The sequence below is a fragment of the Arabidopsis thaliana genome (assembly GCF_000001735.4).
Source record: "Arabidopsis thaliana chromosome 1 sequence".
Taxonomy (NCBI): Eukaryota; Viridiplantae; Streptophyta; class Magnoliopsida; order Brassicales; family Brassicaceae; genus Arabidopsis; species Arabidopsis thaliana.
In genome coordinates this window covers 11591213-11610636 of record NC_003070.9, presented here as the reverse complement: position 1 = coordinate 11610636, position 19424 = coordinate 11591213, and the positions used below count along the sequence as shown (strand labels likewise).

General features: G+C 34.9%; 5 protein-coding genes and 2 long non-coding RNA genes across 10 annotated transcripts; 3 read left to right on the top strand and 4 right to left on the bottom strand.

Moving 5' to 3' along the window:
• Window positions 1-11: 11 nt before the first annotated feature.
• On the bottom strand, window positions 12-523 carry AT1G32225 (uncharacterized protein). The gene has a single exon (NM_001160915.1). It carries the CDS (start codon window positions 519-521, stop codon window positions 348-350), a length of 174 nt encoding a protein of 57 aa, NP_001154387.1. The 5' UTR covers window positions 522-523; the 3' UTR covers window positions 12-347.
• Window positions 524-668: 145 nt separating this feature from the next.
• On the bottom strand, window positions 669-2783 carry AT1G32220 (NAD(P)-binding Rossmann-fold superfamily protein). The gene is made up of 7 exons (NM_102955.4): window positions 2511-2783; window positions 2187-2289; window positions 2011-2099; window positions 1862-1917; window positions 1620-1766; window positions 1411-1536; window positions 669-1326 (listed from the first exon to the last, which is right to left on the bottom strand). The coding sequence occupies exons 1-7, from the start codon at window positions 2597-2599 to the stop codon at window positions 1046-1048; spliced, it is 891 nt and encodes a 296-aa protein (NP_564390.1). The 5' UTR covers window positions 2600-2783; the 3' UTR covers window positions 669-1045.
• Window positions 2771-5031, top strand: ATDAD1 (Defender against death (DAD family) protein). Of its 2 annotated transcripts, none has more exons than NM_102954.4 (5): window positions 2771-3068; window positions 3174-3221; window positions 3704-3791; window positions 3881-3924; window positions 4507-4985. In NM_102954.4, the coding sequence occupies exons 1-5, from the start codon at window positions 2985-2987 to the stop codon at window positions 4588-4590; spliced, it is 348 nt and encodes a 115-aa protein (NP_174500.1). In that variant the 5' UTR covers window positions 2771-2984; the 3' UTR covers window positions 4591-4985. The 2 variants fall into 2 exon arrangements, with proteins under 2 accessions (NP_174500.1, NP_001320444.1); NM_001332997.1 differs by having other exon boundaries at window positions 2860-3068; window positions 4092-5031.
• Window positions 5032-5462: 431 nt separating this feature from the next.
• On the top strand, window positions 5463-8966 carry ATS1 (phospholipid/glycerol acyltransferase family protein). 2 transcript variants are annotated; one of them, NM_102953.4, is made up of 13 exons: window positions 5463-5951; window positions 6346-6443; window positions 6565-6651; window positions 6749-6846; window positions 7000-7057; window positions 7161-7262; window positions 7335-7396; window positions 7494-7604; window positions 7707-7785; window positions 7861-7980; window positions 8076-8189; window positions 8280-8428; window positions 8523-8966. In NM_102953.4, the coding sequence occupies exons 1-12, from the start codon at window positions 5636-5638 to the stop codon at window positions 8412-8414; spliced, it is 1380 nt and encodes a 459-aa protein (NP_174499.1). In that variant the 5' UTR covers window positions 5463-5635; the 3' UTR covers window positions 8415-8428; window positions 8523-8966. The 2 variants fall into 2 exon arrangements, with proteins under 2 accessions (NP_174499.1, NP_849738.1); NM_179407.3 differs by having other exon boundaries at window positions 8280-8966.
• A 336-nt stretch (window positions 8967-9302) lies between these two features.
• Window positions 9303-9516, bottom strand: AT1G06533. Its single transcript, NR_139101.1, has one exon. It is a non-coding gene; the product is annotated as an other RNA (long non-coding RNA).
• A 2402-nt stretch (window positions 9517-11918) lies between these two features.
• AT1G06527 lies at window positions 11919-12298 on the bottom strand. Its single transcript, NR_139100.1, has one exon. It is a non-coding gene; the product is annotated as an other RNA (long non-coding RNA).
• A 2282-nt stretch (window positions 12299-14580) lies between these two features.
• AT1G32190 (alpha/beta-Hydrolases superfamily protein) lies at window positions 14581-17710 on the top strand. 2 transcript variants are annotated; one of them, NM_102952.4, is made up of 5 exons: window positions 14581-15234; window positions 15973-16009; window positions 16229-16465; window positions 16821-16868; window positions 16961-17710. In NM_102952.4, exons 1-5 carry the CDS (start codon window positions 14906-14908, stop codon window positions 17576-17578), a joined length of 1269 nt encoding a protein of 422 aa, NP_174498.1. In that variant the 5' UTR covers window positions 14581-14905; the 3' UTR covers window positions 17579-17710. The 2 variants fall into 2 exon arrangements, with proteins under 2 accessions (NP_174498.1, NP_001077642.1); NM_001084173.1 differs by having other exon boundaries at window positions 14655-15234; window positions 15973-16004; window positions 16961-17682.
• The last annotated feature ends 1714 nt before the right edge of the window (window positions 17711-19424 follow it).

The following is a 19424-nucleotide window of genomic DNA, read 5'->3' as shown; positions in this document are numbered from 1 at the left end:
TCTCTTATTTTTCTAGAATTTACCAACCTACGATTAGGCCTGTTACGGATCCGGATATCCGGGTTTTTTGGAGTATCCGGATCCGTATCCGTATCCGGCGGATATGTAGTTTTAGGATCCGCATCCGGATCCGTAAACCTCGGATATCCGGATTTCGAATATCCGTGAAAAAACTGGATATCCGCGGATATTCGGGATCCGTTTATTTTTGGGAACAAATTCAATTTCCTATTTCACCAACCAGATTGAATTCACCACCAAAAGAGATCGACGTGTGCCCGACATCAGACTTTGCAAGGCACATACCACCAAGATCTCGTCTTTAACGGTGTCCAATCTGCTCCTCCTCATTCATCTCCGCCGTCGACACTTTGAATCCCATGTATCATCATTCCCGTAAGTAAACTTCCGTCCATAAATTTACGACGGTGGAACCGAGATGAATATGGTGGGGAGACGGTGATGGAGATTAGATGGAGATGAGATGGAGATAGTGAAGGAAATGGTGATGGAGAAAACATTCACGGCGGCAGAAAAAATATGTTATGAAACCCTAATAGTTAAGTCCCAAACAAACTCAAATTCCATCATTTTGTCGTAGTGGGCTAATATTGGACTATTGGGCTTAACATTGATAATGTGTATTTGATTAAGCCCAGGATACAAATATAATTTAAGCCCATAATACAAATATGTAGACATATTGAACGGATGCGGATATTCGGCTCTGATTTTTTTCATAATCCGGATCCGTATCCGGATCCGCCGGATTCGTAAATGCTTTACCCGTATCCGGATCCGTCGCACCCGGTTATTCGGTTTTCTGGATCGGATCACGGATCCGGATTCGAATACCCGCGGATAACGGATTTTAGTCCCAGGCCTACCTACGATTACTCTCGTCGTAGAAGTAAATAATATATACGTTTACAAATGATATACATTACAATTTGACAAAGGGAGAGCTATTCATGTAATTATTAATACTTTTCGCATACAATTATACAAACCAATAACCACTCCTTGGTATCTATCTAAAGACTCTTCACGCTCTCATTTTTGCAGCTGCTTCTTTGATCTGCTCAATAGTGAAAATGCCAAAGAAGTCGTCATCTTTAACAGCGTTGATCACAGCAAGTGCTAAATCATCGACGTTAACCGGTGGAGCCAAGATGAGATCAGATGCAGGGAGAGACCTCAATGGTCTAATGAACCTCTCTGCTGAATCATAGATCTTGTCTAGTGGCTCCCCGACTAGATCAAGCGGGACCTCGATTCCGTTCACTTTTCGTTTCCCGTATATGAAACCGGGTCTTAGCACAACTCCTTTAAGAACAACAAGAACAAAAATAAGATAAAAGAAAGTTGGTAAGCTTTCTGATAGGATATTTAAAAAACCCAAAACGTTACCTGAGGTGGGATACTTGGAAAGAAGTTCTGCCTCCGCGTTACGTTTTCCAGTGAAATATCCGTTGGAGAGAATAAATGGCGGAAGATTGTAATCGTGAACCGTGATCAAGACGAACTTAGGGACCCCTACAAACGATAAAAGAATCGAAATGAAAAAACCACAGAAATGCGAATAATAACTCTGGTGTTCAGCTAAAGAGATACTTTACCAAAATCCTTAGCAGCATTCACAGCGGTAACGTTAGCTTCACCATTGATTCTTTTCATCTGTTCTTCATTTCCAAAACCACCAATGGTTGAAACTACAGCAGTAGCACCAAGAAGTACTTCATCCCAATTCAAATAGAAAACATCACCTACAATGTCCCACAAAGACAAAAAAACACATTAATAATCCACACTTGGACATGTTTATGTGAATCTTTGATATAACCAAAACAGAAGTGATTACCAGTAACCCATGTAACCTGATCCAACCATGAATCTTCGAAGTTAGGACGACCTGACCTAAAGAATCAATCAAGGAGATCGGTCATCGATAAAAGGCGAGACTGGTCATGACTTCAATGAAAAAGCATTCTGTTCCTACTTTTTCTATACCTGCTAACACTCACAACCTCAATACCATTGGAGATTGCTGCTTTGCAGATAGCTGAGCCAACGAAACCATTCCCACCAAGAACTACAACCTAAGTAAAAGAAAAAGCCTTTTCAATTGAGACACGAAAATCATATATACACACAAGTAAAAAAGGCTCGTTCTTTCACTTTCGTACCCTTTCGGATTTGACATCTGCCACAATGTCAATAGGGGCTGACCATGAAGCGCTGCTTAATCCAGCTTCAGCATAAGTGCACTTAACACAAGACTTGAACAATCTGTAAACACAAAAAGAAGCTTCATTTAACTTCTCATTATCAACTAAGCAAAACTTTCAATTTCTCTAATCTCTCGACTTCATGGATTCACTGATTACGCAATTCTGCAAAAGATCCTGACTTTCAAAACACCAATGCAGAGATTTTGATACTTTATCAATTATATACATTAATCTATGAAATTCAATGAAGAAACATAGTTTATAGAGAGAGATAATGACCGGGGAGAGAAAGAGCGAGGACGAAATGAAGCGCCGGAAAAAGTAGGTGGATGAGCTGAAATGGCGGAGAAACTAAGAAACGAAGTCATTTTTCCCGGTTTCTGATTTCAATATCTTCCGACAGAAAATATGATTGCAACAACCGGAGAGAAAATTAGTGTCTGAAAATCGCCGGAGAAGACGGCAAAGCGAGAAAAATGTGGTTACTACTTACTCGGCGGAATTGAAGCAAGAATTTTTGTGGTTACTGTGTATTTATTTTAAATGGTTTATAAGTACAATAGAAAAACGACGCCGTTAATATATTCAACTAAAGCCCAAATAAATCTTTAGATAGGCCCGCTTGATAAACGACGTCATCTAGAGTATAAGTTTGTTAACAGTGATAAACGACTTGAAGACTCGTGAAGACGAAGAAGAAGAGCAATCGAAGAAAAGAGGGATTTGTGTTTGTTTGTTGTTCTTCGATTGAAAATGGTGAAATCGACGAGTAAGGATGCTCAGGATCTATTTCGATCTCTTCGGTCTGCTTATTCTGCTACTCCGACTAATCTTAAGGTCCGCCATTGTTGTTTTCTCTTAAACCTTCGTTTTTTTTTGAAGGATCATCGGTGATTTACGAAATCTGTTGAAATTGAATTTCATTGTAACTTATGATTGCAGATCATCGACTTGTATGTCGTTTTCGCTGTCTTCACCGCTCTGATTCAGGTACACTCTAATCTGTTTGTATTATGGCTTCTCTAGATCTGCAATTCTCGAGTCATTGTTTAGTAAACTTTAGATCTGTTGTATTGTTTCACGCGTCCATGGTTAATGAAATTTTGTAGATTAGGTGATCGATTTAGATCTGCAAATCTACCCTACGAACCTTTTAACTTCAAATTGCAATGTAGTATTCATAGCATTGGTTTGCAAATGGGTTTGTTCTGTTACGTGTGGAAGTGTCAAGCTTTTGTCTCGCTTTAAATTGAATGAAATGGTAGATGTTTCAGTGTGTTTCTAAGGATTCAAGACAAAAATTTCCAGTCTATTCATCTGAGGAAATGAGACATCTCTTGTTCTCTGTTTCTTGACTTATTTCTCAGTAGTAAAAAAATCATGATGGATAAGTAAATTGACTTCCCTGTGCTGATGAGTAGCATTTCACTGAAATGGTGAGTGAGTTTTAATCTCTATTTTTCACTGAATAGGTGGTTTATATGGCTTTGGTGGGATCATTTCCATTTAACTCGTTCCTATCTGGAGTTCTCTCTTGTATCGGGACAGCAGTTCTTGCTGGTAAGTTTATCTGGATTTTATTACAGACATGCTTATACCTTGAGAATGTATGTTTAAAACTAACAGTCTTCTCTATTTTGTGTTTATAGTTTGCCTCCGGATTCAAGTGAACAAAGAAAACAAGGAATTCAAGGTAATGCTATGATGTTTCCGAAAACATTAGATGACAAGTTTACTTCTCTTCAGTAATCATACCGCTGTTTTTGTTATAACAATGGCAGTTTTTCATCCCTCCTCTTTTTGCATCTAAGCTGTAGTGACACTGCAATTCTAATTTTTAAGGTGTTCCTGTTAGTGTAGTGCAAGAGGAAGACTATTAAAACTAAACTAGGAGGATTTTTATGGGAATGTGGCTATGTTTGAAGTCAGTTTTCAGCTGTATGAGATAAGAGTTTGAAAGGGAAGTAGGCAGAAACTGTTTAGGCATTTTAGAATTTCTTAGGGTTTAGGTTGGGGATGTGGGAGGGTTAGAGATTCTCGTGACCAATCACTTGGTTAGTACATTGATTCCATCGAAGAAATATACTAGGCTCTGGACATATAGATGATAAAAAAGAACTTCTGAAATCTGAACATGGGAATCAATTTTCTGAGAAACTTGTCATTGATCTCATTTTCCCTTGGGAGTTGGGGTTTATATACACCCCAATAGTTTCATTAGATTCCTGCAATGTACTATTGTATAATAACCGAAATATCATTTTGAAAACTGCAGGATTTAGCACCTGAGAGAGCTTTTGCTGATTTTGTTCTCTGCAACTTAGTCCTCCATTTGGTGATCATCAACTTCCTCGGATAGAGGTTTCACTCTCCTGTCTACAAGTTGCTTTCATGCTTTAATGTACTGGAGTTTTTAGGTGTCACTTGGAATCAAAACTCTAGTTTGAGATATTTTTGTTGTTGTCGAAGTATCAAACTTTTATTAGTGTCTCTCTCACTCAATAACAGAGTCTCCTGCAGTAATGGCCTAATGGGACCCTTTGATTCGATTCGGTTCTCTCGGCCTATATATAAACCACTCAGACTCTGACACTTGTCATAAAACCCAATCCTCAAGTTGGTGGAATTGAGTTTTGTGCCGTTTATGTCACAAACAAACTCACGATACTCTTTAAATGAGAAAAAAGGAGAGAATCTGATATCATAATTGAAGCTTATCTAGTCAGTGTGTGAAATATCACGAGTGAATATGAAGTGACAAACTGTAAATCTAATTTTACAGTTTAACTTTTAAATTTTGTCAACTATCTTAAAATTTATAACTGTTGTACACGATTTTAAAATATCATTACGTGCACGAGAACAAATATGACTTCTTTAAATTCCAACAAATTTAAATACTGACGCAACCAAGGGAAAAAAGATACATAAACTTTTTAATTTATCGACTATTTCCACAATCTATAATTTAAGAATCGTTACGTGATTTTTCGTTGTCGACGTCACATGATTTATATTTAGATAATTCATTATGTGTACACATAAGCATGACTACTTCTTCAAACAAACACAAAGGCAAATACAATGTACGGACGCAACTAACAAAAAATAAAATAAAGATGTGAGGTTATAATTTGGTCTTGAGTCTTCTTTAATTTTATTAAATTTAAAATTAATACTACATAGTATCATTATAATTATGAGTTCTTCAATGAAATAAGATTACTAAGGGGAAATTAAATTAAATTATTAAAAAAAAGAGTATTTAATTTGGTGAAAAATAAAAAATAAAAACGTGAAAAAGAGGGACTCATGGGATAAATAAAAAGGAAGGAAGAGATCTCCGTCACACACACATAAACACTCCACACGCTCTGCTTCGTCCAATCACCAAACACGCTTTAATGACTCTCACGTTTTCCTCCTCCGCCGCAACCGTTGCCGTTGCTGCTGCAACCGTAACCTCCTCCGCTAGGGTTCCGGTTTATCCACTCGCTTCGTCGACTCTTCGTGGATTAGTATCTTTCAGATTAACCGCGAAGAAGCTGTTTCTGCCGCCTCTTCGTTCTCGCGGCGGCGTTAGTGTGAGAGCCATGTCTGAGCTTGTTCAGGATAAAGAATCGTCCGTCGCGGCGAGCATTGCTTTCAATGAAGCCGCCGGTGAGACGCCGAGTGAGCTTAGTCATTCCCGTACTTTCTTGGATGCGCGAAGTGAACAAGGTTAGTTACTCTTCTTCGTCTTCTTTCCTGAGGAATTTGAATTGACTTGTGGTAGCAATTCGGAAATGGAATTTAGAGTTGTGGAGATTGTTCGATTCCTTTGTGTTCATAATCGATATTCGAGTTTGTTTCTTGTTTGACTGGATAAGGTTCATTGAATTGACTTCTTGCCTTTTGCTTCTGATCTTGCTCCATTCTTGTTAAATGGATAAGAACGTCTTTGGAATTCTTAGGTTGTGTTGCTCTTGATATGCTTTCGCTTTCTTTAAGAAGATCAGTTCATAAGGATGCAATCAGATAATTTCCTTTTTCAAAAAGTGCAAGTAGGAGTTTCTGGATGGATGTGTAACAATGCTTGTATTAACATTGTGTTTATCTTCATTTCCATCGTCAGATCTTTTATCTGGTATCAAGAAGGAAGCTGAAGCTGGAAGGTTGCCAGCAAATGTTGCAGCAGGAATGGAAGAATTGTATTGGAACTACAAAAATGCAGTAAATGAATCCTTTTATCACTCACTAGTTTGTACGATTAGTGCTATGCTTTGGAATTAATTAGATTAAAGAACATCAGTCCACTGAACTTTTGCATTGTTGTCTTACTGATGGTTTTTAGGTTTTAAGTAGTGGAGCTTCCAGGGCAGATGAAACTGTTGTATCAAACATGTCTGTTGCTTTTGATCGCATGCTTCTTGGTGTGGAGGTACTTCTTCTGTCAATCTCTTGGAATGATTTTTCTACTAGGAGATGTCATCTAAAAATTCTTTTACTTGAGCTTCCTTGCGCTGTGAATATTTCAGGATCCTTATACTTTTAATCCATATCATAAAGCAGTCAGAGAACCATTTGACTACTACATGTTTGTCCATACATACATCCGTCCTCTTATTGATTTCAAGTAAGCTGGAATATGCACTCTTAGTTATCAGATTTTATTCATAACTGAATGTAATTAGAAAGCAATATCGTTTGGTTAGTATCATTGGATCTTCTAGTTTTCTTCTTGCCATCAAGTGTTCATCTACTAACAACCCTTGAATATGTTATGCAGAAATTCGTACGTTGGAAATGCTTCTATATTCTCTGAGCTGGAAGACAAGATTCGACAGGTCATCTTCCCTCTTTCTTGTGCTCTAGTTAATGCTGTTTGCTTTCATCAACAGTTAAAGTTCTTTCCATTCAGGACTTTAATACTCAACTGTTTAATTACAGGGACACAATATCGTGTTGATATCAAACCATCAAAGTGAAGCTGATCCGGCTGTCATTTCTCTATTGCTTGAAGCACAATCTCCTTTCATAGGAGAGAACATTGTGAGCCTTCGAGCCTTGTTCTGAGCTATTATACGCTATTGTCTCTGTTCTTATTTGTTTCTTTGGTTGCAGAAATGTGTGGCTGGTGATCGAGTCATCACTGATCCTCTTTGTAAGCCGTTCAGTATGGGAAGGTATCACGAGCTTTCATTTGCAATGGTATGCTACCTGATGGGCTGAAGTGTAATCTTAGCAACCTTGTATGACTTCCGGGATTTCTACTGCTTTCAGGAACCTCATATGTGTTTACTCGAAAAAGCACATGAATGATGATCCTGAGCTTGTTGACATGAAAAGAAAAGCAAACACACGAAGCTTAAAGGAGATGGCTACAATGCTAAGGTTAATGGAACTAAATAGCGAGTGTTCTTATTTGATCTCATAGGAACAGACATTAAAGGAAAACATTGATGTTTAGTCTGCTAATGTTGATGAACCCTGTAGGTCTGGCGGTCAACTTATATGGATTGCACCAAGCGGTGGAAGGGACCGCCCGAATCCTTCTACTGGGGAATGGTTTCCTGTAAGTTATTTGATGGAATACAGAGATCTTATCTGAGTCTGGTAGATATGCAAGTACTAATCTAGTAATGTTCAGGCACCCTTTGATGCTTCTTCGGTAGACAACATGAGAAGACTGGTTGAACATTCTGGCGCTCCTGGACATATATATCCAATGTCTTTGCTTTGCTATGACATCATGCCCCCTCCACCCCAGGTATTGATTGTTTTCTTCTCTCTGTCTCTCTTCTCCGTTTTGGGCTAACTCTGGTTGACTTTCCTCTCATCATCACTTCATTGTGCATCTGCCAGGTTGAGAAAGAAATCGGAGAGAAAAGATTAGTTGGGTTTCACGGTACTGGACTATCAATTGCTCCTGAAATCAACTTCTCAGACGTCACAGCAGACTGCGAGAGCCCTAATGAGGTCTGTCTGTAACACTCAGCACACCAATGACTTTAGTTTCAAGATCGAGTAATTCATCATGCATATAAATACATTCTTGTGGTATGGCAGGCGAAAGAAGCATACAGCCAAGCTTTGTACAAGTCGGTGAATGAACAATACGAGATCTTAAACTCTGCGATTAAACACAGAAGAGGAGTAGAAGCATCAACTTCAAGGGTCTCTTTGTCACAACCTTGGAATTAGTCTCTCGTTTTAGGGTAACACTTTCAAAACTCATAAATCTTCTGTCTCAGAAGTTTTGTTGCAACTGTATATATATTGAGAGAGAGAGCATTGTTCTTTCATTTGCAGGATACACAAACACAATCAATGGAAAATACTCAAAAAAAAAAAAAATGGAGATATTATTCACACGTTGTCCTAGGGAGTTTTTTTTTTTTTTCAAACGAGTTCCAAAGCCTCCTTGAAACAACAAGAAAAAAAAAAACAGGTACGTTGTTGGTTTCTAACGTAGGAAGAAGAAGAAGTTGGTTTGTGTACATATGAATAGTGAGAGAAAACAAACTCTTGCTAGGCTCTTAGATCTCACATATGGTTTCATATGTAATATTCTTTTCTTTTTTGGAGGTTTCCTACTATATAGAGCCGAATAATTCACAATCCCAATTTATGCCTCTTCCTTCTCTCTGCTTTCTCATATGCTTCATGATTTTATTCCAATTTAGTTTTCCATATAGATTTTATAGGCTTTGATATATCAGTCAGTAACACAATTTTGCGGAAAATGGGTTTTGTTCAATTATACCACCTTATTAGTGACAATTGACAAACAGTATCTCTTATAATTTTGCAGAAAAAAATCTGAGAAACAATTCTACCATTAGTCAAAAGTGTTTACGAAATAAAAGAGTTATTGGTCAAAACATTCCATTTCACTATTGAAAACAATTTTGTTGTGATCTCTAAATTTGAAGAGCGCGTAGAGAGTGTTTTGTGTGTGGGTACTATTTTTGTGTTACTTGGCAAGTTGACAGAGATGATGAGTGTCTGGCCTGTTTGGATCCTTATGTCACATAGACACATACTACTATCTCTCAAAGCTTCTGTCCCTGTATTCACGTGTCTCTTCTCTGTTTTCTTCTTTCCACTATCTCCCCTCACTTTCTTATTTTCAGAAACAAAATCACTCGAGCTTTATTTTAAAGCAGTAAGATAAAGAAAAAGAAAAAAATCTTATTTTATTTGTCTATTTATTACATTATGACAATGAGCGACATTAGTAATAAATTATTCAAATTTGGGTTCTATTTGTCTCAGTAATTACGGATTATATTTGGAAAGCGACAACACCACTCACTTCTACTCTGTTTAAGTCAACAATTAACACTTTCTTTTAGTGTTTAATTAGTGATCAAAGTTAGGATTACAGCTTTTTCTCATCATTCTAATCATTCCTATCTTTATTTCAAGTTGATGTGATATACGACTGTTTTTCGTACTATCAAAATGATATAAATGTTCGAAATAAAAGAAGGGAATCGTGTGATCAATGAATAATAACAACTATCTAATCTGTCTCTTCTTTTTCTTATTTTCTCTGCATATAGATGCCACATTCTATGATTCGTAATCGTAATTACCTTATTATTCGTTTCTCAAACTACAACGGAGCAAATACTCTTGAGATGGAAGTGAAAAGTTACTGTGGTTTTCACTTTTCACGGCTCGATATCCACAAATAGTTATCACGAGTACCATCACCTCTTTCGTGTCAACCTCAAGAAACAAAAGTTCTTCCTTTATATTTTTTCAAGAAAAATGTGTTTTTTTTTAATTCTTGAAAAAAATCCACAATTCACTAGATGACAAAAGAAAATATAAACTGTTTGCAATTTGGATAATTAATCTTGGTAAAAAGGCTTTTCTATTTTAAAAAGTTATGTTTTGATAAGTTGATCTTATTTGTTTGGGATTATTATGCATTAAAATTGAATTTTAAGGTTTTTGTTATTTTACATTTGTTATATGTAATTTTAAATAGTAGATGTTGTCTTATCCTCACGTCTTTTGCGATAAACCATAATTACAAACAAATGGCATGTCGAAATTTGTGAGTGCACGAGTCCCAGCGAAGGGCATGCACCCTTAAATTTATGTTCATATTTAATATCTGTACACTTTTATTAGTTTCTTGATTCAATGCGATATTCATCTCACGTGGCTCTCGAATCGTTTCACATTCTCAGACCTTGTTTAATTTTTTATAATAGTCCATTGTCAGTTTTTAATTTGGGAGTATTTAGTTGCTCGATTATCGACCGATTAGTTTATTCAGTTTGTTTTTGTTTGTGTTATTCGCAATTTTTTCTTGGATGAAAACAAATGTATCGATGTTGGAATCCACGTTGTAAGGAGAAGAGTGACGTTTAAGCCTTCCTAGACAGACGATTTATATAAAAGAAACCTTAGTTAGAACTTACATCTATACACACGAAATACTCTGTGAAAAGTTACATTAAAATACACTTTACTGGACAAGTGTATCATTGTTTGCTAATTAATTAGTACATTGAATATCGATTGTTTTGTGTATTTTCGGTGGTTAATTAACCAAAAAGATTTGCAAAAGTTTAGGACTGTCACAATCTTGGCCACCGTTTTTGAATTTTGTTTGTAAAGGCTGTTATAAACATAATTATGATATAGGCTCTAATCAGTACTAAAGCATGATTTGATCAGATTAATAGTACGGTAATTAAGTGAAAATATTTTGTTTCTTAGTCGTATTGTTTGTCCACTTAATTTGCGTTGGATTTACTAATGGTGCCTTCCACCTTCGGGTATCTTTATAATTCATGAACTCCCTAATAATTACCTATCATTATTAATTTCACCTTTGTGATTTATTGATATATTTTGCCAAAATTGATTAACCTTTACTAGCTTTTCTTGATGTATTTGCTACATGATTTACAACAGCCAAATTTTTTTATCGGTTACTATGAAATGTTTGTTATCTCCGCAAGTAACAGTAAGCACAAATTTTTACATATAAAACCTAAAAATTTCTCCTTCGAGCATTATCAATTTTACCTTTGTACATTTGTTAAAAGATGAAGCCAAAATTGATTAGCCTTTACTACCACCCTTTCCATAAAAATTTACTCATCTTAAAATATAATTTCTTACTTCAACCAAACTTCACTTTTATCGATTACAAGCAAATGTTGTTTTACCTATCCAAATAATTAACAGAAAACACAATTGTTTACATATGAAAACAAAAAGTGCCTCTATTGAACATTGCGAGCAAGGTATCAACCCCTAGTATTATCGGTCTATAACTGTCGTAAATCAACCACTACTTAGGAAACCAAATTTTTAGAGATTAAACTCATACAATATTATGGTGCAAAGGTTTGCTTATTGTCCAATGTCCACTCTGAAACCATTATACAAATTCCATTGAATAACTTCATAAAATATGGTTAGTACATATAATGTCTTATGAAATAATTACATCACCCAAATTAAATTTATATAATTCTGAATGAAGTGGTTACATACCAATAAATCATTTGTACCATGGTACTTCCCTTATCGCAGATGGTCCTAGCGTGGTCTTTCCATTACTGACATGGTATTCAACATGATCTTCCAAATTGGCCTTGAACCAGGCATTGCAGTTCTTTTACCACAATTCCAAACGTATTCATGAGAGAAAAAAAATTCCTAATGGTTTAAATTTTACTTGTTATGAGCCAAGGCAACCAAAAAAATAAGACAAGTAACAAAACATTTTGTACTTTAAAATACAATAAATTTGTATCAGAGTGAAGCACGTGGCAGAGCAGGAGTGGAGAGGACCACAAAAGTAGAAGAGATTTGTACAAAATCTAAAATAGTAAGCAAACTGATTAAGCTTGTGTGGTGGTGGGACTCACTTACGGACAAAGAGTCATACAGATCTCTTTTAGAGCCAAAGTCAAACTCCAATCGAATAACTTGTTGAGTTTGTTTCTACATCTTTAAACATCACGAGATCTATATTTCACGCGCTCGAGAGCTCTTCTTTCTTCCCACGCGCCTCCGTAGAGTAATCTGCGCAAATGCGTAGCTTGGTGACTTGTCGGACTTTTTGGTGTTCCTTGAAATATTATTTTAGTATCGATCACAACTTTTCCAAAGAAATTGCACTTATCACTACTTTGATATAACCATCGATTAAACTTGTATATATCTTGTTTTTCTGGCCGACATCTTTTAACTACGAATATAGTTTTATCTAAATGCATTTGGTATTTGACAAAAACAAATGCATTTGGTTCACACGTTTTATTATATTTGAGTTGTGATCAAGTGAAAAACAAAGTGTTTAAGTCGTAAGGAAGTATATAAATATTAGTATTTATTGGTTAAGAAAATATAGTTAGATTTGACCAAAAAAGATATATAAATCGAAACATATTCTTTGTTTTTCTTCGGATTGTTAGTTACCATGTTTGTTTTCCTCTTTTTGATACATAGTTACCATGTGCTTCTTAGAGTATTTTTGATTACTCGAAATGCGATTCAAAGGAGAAGTTCATAATGTATTTTTTTAATGACAGTTTGTTAGAAAAAATAATGGATGACGTTACTTATGTGAATACCCCTAAAACTCGTGATTTGATTTACTATGATCGTTCTCTTCTTCTTCTTTTTTTTTATTTTTCTATTTATAAAAGAATATGCATTATTGTAACACATGAATAATCAACTTTAATGTTAATCAGAAAATAATAGATTACTAATACTTATACAACCTAGTAATTTGTTCTAAACTAAATACCAATTTCGTGACCTAATAATTTTGTGTAAAATCATTACCAAATTCAAGTAAATGATTGTTGGAAATAATTTTAAGTTATGAAAATTAAGAAAACACAAATTTTTTTATTTAATTCATTTCTTTTTTTATAAAAACATCATTAACTACAACTAAACCAATCAATAAAAAAATATGATGTAAAATATAATTGGTCTAAAACTATTAAATACATTTAATTATTGCATAGAAAAATGAAACTAAACATTTATTTTGCAAAAAAATAAAATTTTAAAACTACAAATAATGTAAAATAGAGGGAGTAAGAGAATATGCAAGAAAACCTTCCGCATGTAAAGAGTGCGAAAACATGTAGCACAGAAAATTGGAAACACATTAATTGTCAGACATATCATGGACATATGTCTTTATAATGTGTATCATCACCATCTTGTGCGACACTGCGACTGATAGGTTACATCACCTAATTATATCAACAAGATCAGCGGTTATGAGAAGGCCAAACACGAGATTCGAAAACCCCATATCCGAACATGGGGATATATCTTTCTATAGACAATTAGACAGACTTCTTAAGTTCTATCAAAGAGGATCCTAAAAAAAAAAAAAGCGCATACATAAAAACATGAGTATTATAGAGCTTCCCAACTGCTACTTTGCACAAGAGTTGTTTATTCCCCAGAGGTTGATGGACCTGCACAATTATCCATAGATACAAATTTCATTCGAGCTAAACATAAATACTCTTCGTGGTATTTGTAAGTTTTTGTTGTAGATTTTAGGCTTTATGTCTTCTTTGTTTCCTCTGTAACCGCGGTTGTAAATCTGAAAATGGTATAAATACTTAACAATTTACAAAAAAAAAATTGATTATCGAAAACAGAAATAAATTTAGATTTTGTTTTTAATTATTGGAATTATATAGTATTTGTTGTTTTCACCAAAATACATATATTATTATTTGAAAGTTTTTATTTATAAATTTTCGTTTGGATAGCTTTTACTTTTACATTTCAATTCAATCGACTGATTAATTTTTATATTATAATACGAAAGACAAAAAACATGCAATTATTGCATGTGTCTGGACGATAGGTGAACAATGAAAGGTCCCGTTACATGCTTCGTATCAAATAACATTAATAAATGTGGGTCTGTCACTCTGTATTTTTTATATCAAACTCAAAAACACGTTACATAACATAACATAAGTTTTAAATTAAATGTAGTCTATAGATTGATGTTCTAGATATCATCTTACCAATTACTGAGTTCCCAATGTTTTAGTTCTCGATATTGATTAATGATGTTCTAGATATTTGCCTATATAAACATATTTTTCGAAAGAAAATCACAGTCCTAATGTTAAAAAAAAATATAAAAAATACATCATTAATTATCTTTCACGAAAACAACGTCTATAAATGTTTTGGAAATTCTTTCAACCCCTATTTTTTGCGTTTAATATTATGTATCTAGAATTTTAGTTTTAGGGGAAATTTTAAATTTTGATGTAATTACTAAAGTCCATTACTAAATCCCTAAATTACAATTAGCAACCAAACTTAAACAATAATTACATGTAAAAAATTAATGAAGAGAAAAACACAAATAGTTATAAAAAAAAGAAACGAAGAAGAAACAGTAAAGACAGAGCACTAACCAATTACCTAGGAAACGCACGTTCACTTTCACACGCTTCCTCACACACTCACACACACACACTCTTCTCTCTCTTCTTCTTCCTCCTCTGTACTCTCTCTTTCTCACATAACCAGAGCCTCTCTCTCTCTCTCTGTTTCTCTTCAGTCTCTGTGTATACCCCTTTCTCTCCTCCTCTGTCCCTCTCTCTAGCGGCGGACTGATGCACATACCTTTGTATTCTCCGCCGTAACTAACTTACATAATGGGGTGCATGTTCTCTCACCTCGCCGCCAAATTCGCCTTCTTCCCACCCTCTCCTCCCACTTACCACCTCACCAAAACCCCCGACGGCAAACTCTCCGCCGTATCCTCCGCTTCCTCCTCCTCCTCCACTTTTCCCTCCGCCGGAGACCCATCTCTCGACGTCAAAGTAGTAAAGACAAGACGCGGCAACAAAGTCACAGCTTTTTACCTTAGAAACCCTAACGCAAGACTCACACTTCTCTACTCTCATGGAAATGCTGCAGATTTGGGACAACTCTTCGATCTCTTTGTTCAACTCAAAGTCAATCTCCGAGTCAATCTCATGGGGTCTCTCTCTTTCTCGCTCAGATGTTCATAACTCCTAATACGTCGTCGTTTCGTATTTAGTATTTATCTTACTTTATAAATTGCTTATTGAGATTTCTTGAAAATGATTGTTTTTAATGCTTATTAGGATTGTATACACAGATTTATCAAGAACTATAATTAAATTAAGCAGATTTTGTTAAGCTAATCATAATTAAGCATATTTTTCCTAGCTTTTGTTGTTTTTTTCCTAAGATTTTATTCGTTACAAAAATTGTTCTTTTTTGGTTAAAGGTTCACATTTTTTAACTCCTTAAAGTATTTTTCAACTTCTTGAGAAAGCTCACGCTTTTGGGAAATGGGTTCTTGTCTCGTTGCCCAAAAAGCTCAGATTTGGTGATATTTCCGACAAATTTTCTTTTTCCTTTATTTGTGTGTAAAATTTGCATGGTTTTAGTAAAATGTTTGGTGTTTTCTTTTTTTTTGTTTTGTTTAGTGTCGTTTTAGTTTCTTGAATTTGACCTTTTTGTTTACCCCAGAATTTCAATTCGAAATTTCTCACCTACCACCGTTCAATTTGTATTTACTCTTTTATAACGTTAGATTTAAATCTGAACATAGGTAGGTGATGTAATATAAGTTGTAACCTTTCATTGTTATAATCAATACTATAGGTCAGTCAATTTATGAGGGTTCATTTATACTTTTGTCGCTTCGAGTTTTGATTTAATTTTTTGTTATCTTTGTTTTATTTTTCAGGTATGATTATTCAGGCTATGGAGCTTCTACTGGTAAGGTGTGTCAAAATGCATCTTCTCTAGTAAAATGCTTAATAGATTTAAGCCCAATAACTTAATTTCATCGAAAATGTTACCTAGAAATCTTTTCATAGGTTGTTGGAATGTTCTGTATTAATCTCATAGAGTCTAGGAATATTGAATTTTTAGGTGATGGGATTGAGAATTTTCTCCGGTTTTCATTTGACTAATTGTGGTTTTCTATGTTGTGTTTGTAGCCGAGTGAGTACGATACATATGCAGATATAGAGGCGGCGTATGAGTGTTTGCAGACGGATTATGGGGTAGGGCAAGAAGATTTGATCTTGTATGGTCAATCTGTTGGCAGCGGTCCAACGCTGCACCTTGCCTCTAAGCTTCCACGGCTTAGAGGTGTCGTTCTTCATAGCGGCATTCTCTCTGGTCTTCGTGTTCTATGTCATGTCAAGTTCAAGTTTTGTTGTGACATTTATTCGGTATGAAAACTCGTTGCTGCTTGTTGTTTTGGCGATTTAAGTGCTTCAAGTCCTAGTTTAGGAAGTGTGAATGACAATACCATGCTACTTTAGTTAAATAAGAACAGTTTCTTTTGGAACCGTGTTTTACTTGTGGATAGTATTTTACATGAACAACATTTCGTATAAGTCCTATGGATTGATGAAAGTTAAGATAGGTTATGAAAGTGGCTAAGGTGGAAGCTTACCAGTTTAGAAGTGGCTGTGGCTAATGTGAAAGCTAATTGGTTTAGAAGTGGCTATAGCTAATTTGTAAGGTAACCGGTCTTGGGGTTCTAACACTATCCTCTTACTGATTTGTAATGTTTAATTGCAGAACGTAAACAAGATCAAGAAGGTGAAATGCCCGGTTCTTGTCATACACGTAAGCAAAATCTGTCTCATATCCATGTCCTTAGCCTCGGCCCTATTTGAATCCGTAAAACTTTACCAATCTTACTGTCTATTGTTACACAGGGAACAGAGGATGATGTGGTGAATTGGTTACACGGAAACAGGCTTTGGAAAATGGCAAAGGAACCGTATGAACCGCTCTGGATTAAAGGCGGTGGACATTGCAACCTTGAGATATATCCGGACTACATTAGACACCTATACCGGTTTATACAAGACATGGAAAATACAACCACTAAGTCTCGTCTCAAAACGATTTGGCAAGAAATCCGTCGGCGAGATGAATCCACAGGATGTTGTTGTTCCGGACTGTGCAGACCTAGCTGCAGTTGTCCCAAACCTCGGTGTCCCAAACCTAGTTGCAGTTGCGGCTGCGGTTGTGGCGACTGCGGTTGTTTCAAGTGTTCGTGTCCGACTTTGAAGGGATGTTTCTCTTGCTGCAAGAAACCGAGCTGTGTTAGTAGTTGTTGCTGTCCCACGTTCAAATGCAGCAGCTGCTTTGGGAAGCCAAAATGTCCGAAATGCTCTTGTTGGAAATGTCTAAAATGCCCCGACACCGAGTGTTGCCGGAGTAGTTGTTGTTGTTCCGGTTGTTTTAGCTGGTTGTGTTGCTGCGGTGGAGGGAGGAGGAAAGAGGGGGAGAGGAGAGGATCTACTACGTTGGAGAAGAGTGAAGGGTGATATTGGTAATTTGTATAGATTTTGTTCAAAGATTTGGTAAAAAACATTAGAAGATTCATGGAAAGAGACTGAGATTTTGAAGCTAAAAGTTCATTTATTATTCCAAGAATCTATACAAATACGAAAAAAATATGAAATCTTGAACCTTGAACCAAATCAAGTTTAATGTGGCTCAAGGATCTCGAACTCAACTACCGATTAGTTGTTTATAATCGAGTTAATTAATCGGATTACGGATATTTAGCCACCCTTAAGACCAACTCCAGCAATAGTTTATTGAAAAGTTAAGAAACAGATGAGAGAGAATCTCTAAAATTCCTAATATTAGAATCGTTTCTATTACTCATATACGTTGGTTTTTTGGATGTAAAAGTAAAATATTAATACTTTTTGCTTTTTTAGAAACTACATGAATTCTATACGCTGGAGTTGCTCTAATTATTAACCATAGAATGCAAATGGTATTATTAGAGAACACTACTCAGCTTGAACTGCAAATTTGGGCCTATTAGTTATGCCAAGATTCTAAATCTGGCCCAATATCAAACTTGACCTCTACTGTATATTTGAATCTCAATGCTCTTGACATGTTCCTTAGCCTTTTGACTTGACCATACGGTCCATACCAAACCAAACAAAAAAAAAGCTATCTAGAAGAAGAACTCAGCTACACATTATATACAAATCATACGTACTCCATATATAAATATAATCCTTATTAATTTGATATGTCCATTACGTGAAACAATATTACAACGGAAGAACTAGTTAGAAGCTATCTCGAGAGAAGTTCATGCGAACGGCACTTCACTTATTTTTGGGTTCATAAAAAATAACTTTTAGTTTTTGTAACACTTAAAAATGCATAGTTAAGCCTTATCCACACTATGTTTAGAACCACATTTCGTGCAAGCTTTGTTTCGTCTAATTAGCTTGTTTGGTATGGCCCATTCCAAGTTATAATAACTAATTTTTATTTTTTTTGGAGCTAAACAAGTTATAATACTAAACATATCATACACAGACCAAATGAAAAACTGTTTATGTCTTTCGATTTTTTTAGTTAAATATTCAAGAGTCTTTTGTTGAGTATAATTTTGGATTAACAAGGTTTTGATAATCATACTATTCTTTAGAATCGTTAAACCGAAACGTTCTAACTCGTGGAGAAATATTCAAATACAAGTATTTATAAATTCAAAAGAAGAAATATACAAGTGTTTATAATTTCAAAGTCAAACCTAACATACTTTATATCCTTTCCGAGAATGAGTATGAAATGTAGCATATATTTCTATTTAGGTGACATTCTTTTATTAATGCTTCTACCAAACCATATACTTTTCATTTGTATTTTGTACGACTAAATATATAGTATATTCGAAAAATCAATCGAAACTTAACAAAATAAACTGTTCAAAGTTTCAACGAATTGATGCATGCCTACGGGATCGATTAATTAATAAATATATCAATACATACAAATAATATAATATATACTAAAATTATTTTGAAGGTGTAACTAAAAGGGTTATAAAATAATAAAAATCATCAAAACATATATTTCCTCTATTTCAATTTATTTGTATTTTAAGAATTTTACACACATTAAAAAACTACTTAGATTATGTAAATAGTTGATTTTTATATTAAAATATCATTAAATAATATATTTAATATCAATAATCAAAAATAATAAATTTTTGTATAGAATAATGAGAACAACACTTATTTTGCAAAAAAAAAAAAGAAATCTTTTAAATACAAATAAATAATGCGGTGTACTTGTGGCAAAAAAAACATACCTTACAAACTTTTAGTGATACAATTTTTCGTCAACTAAATT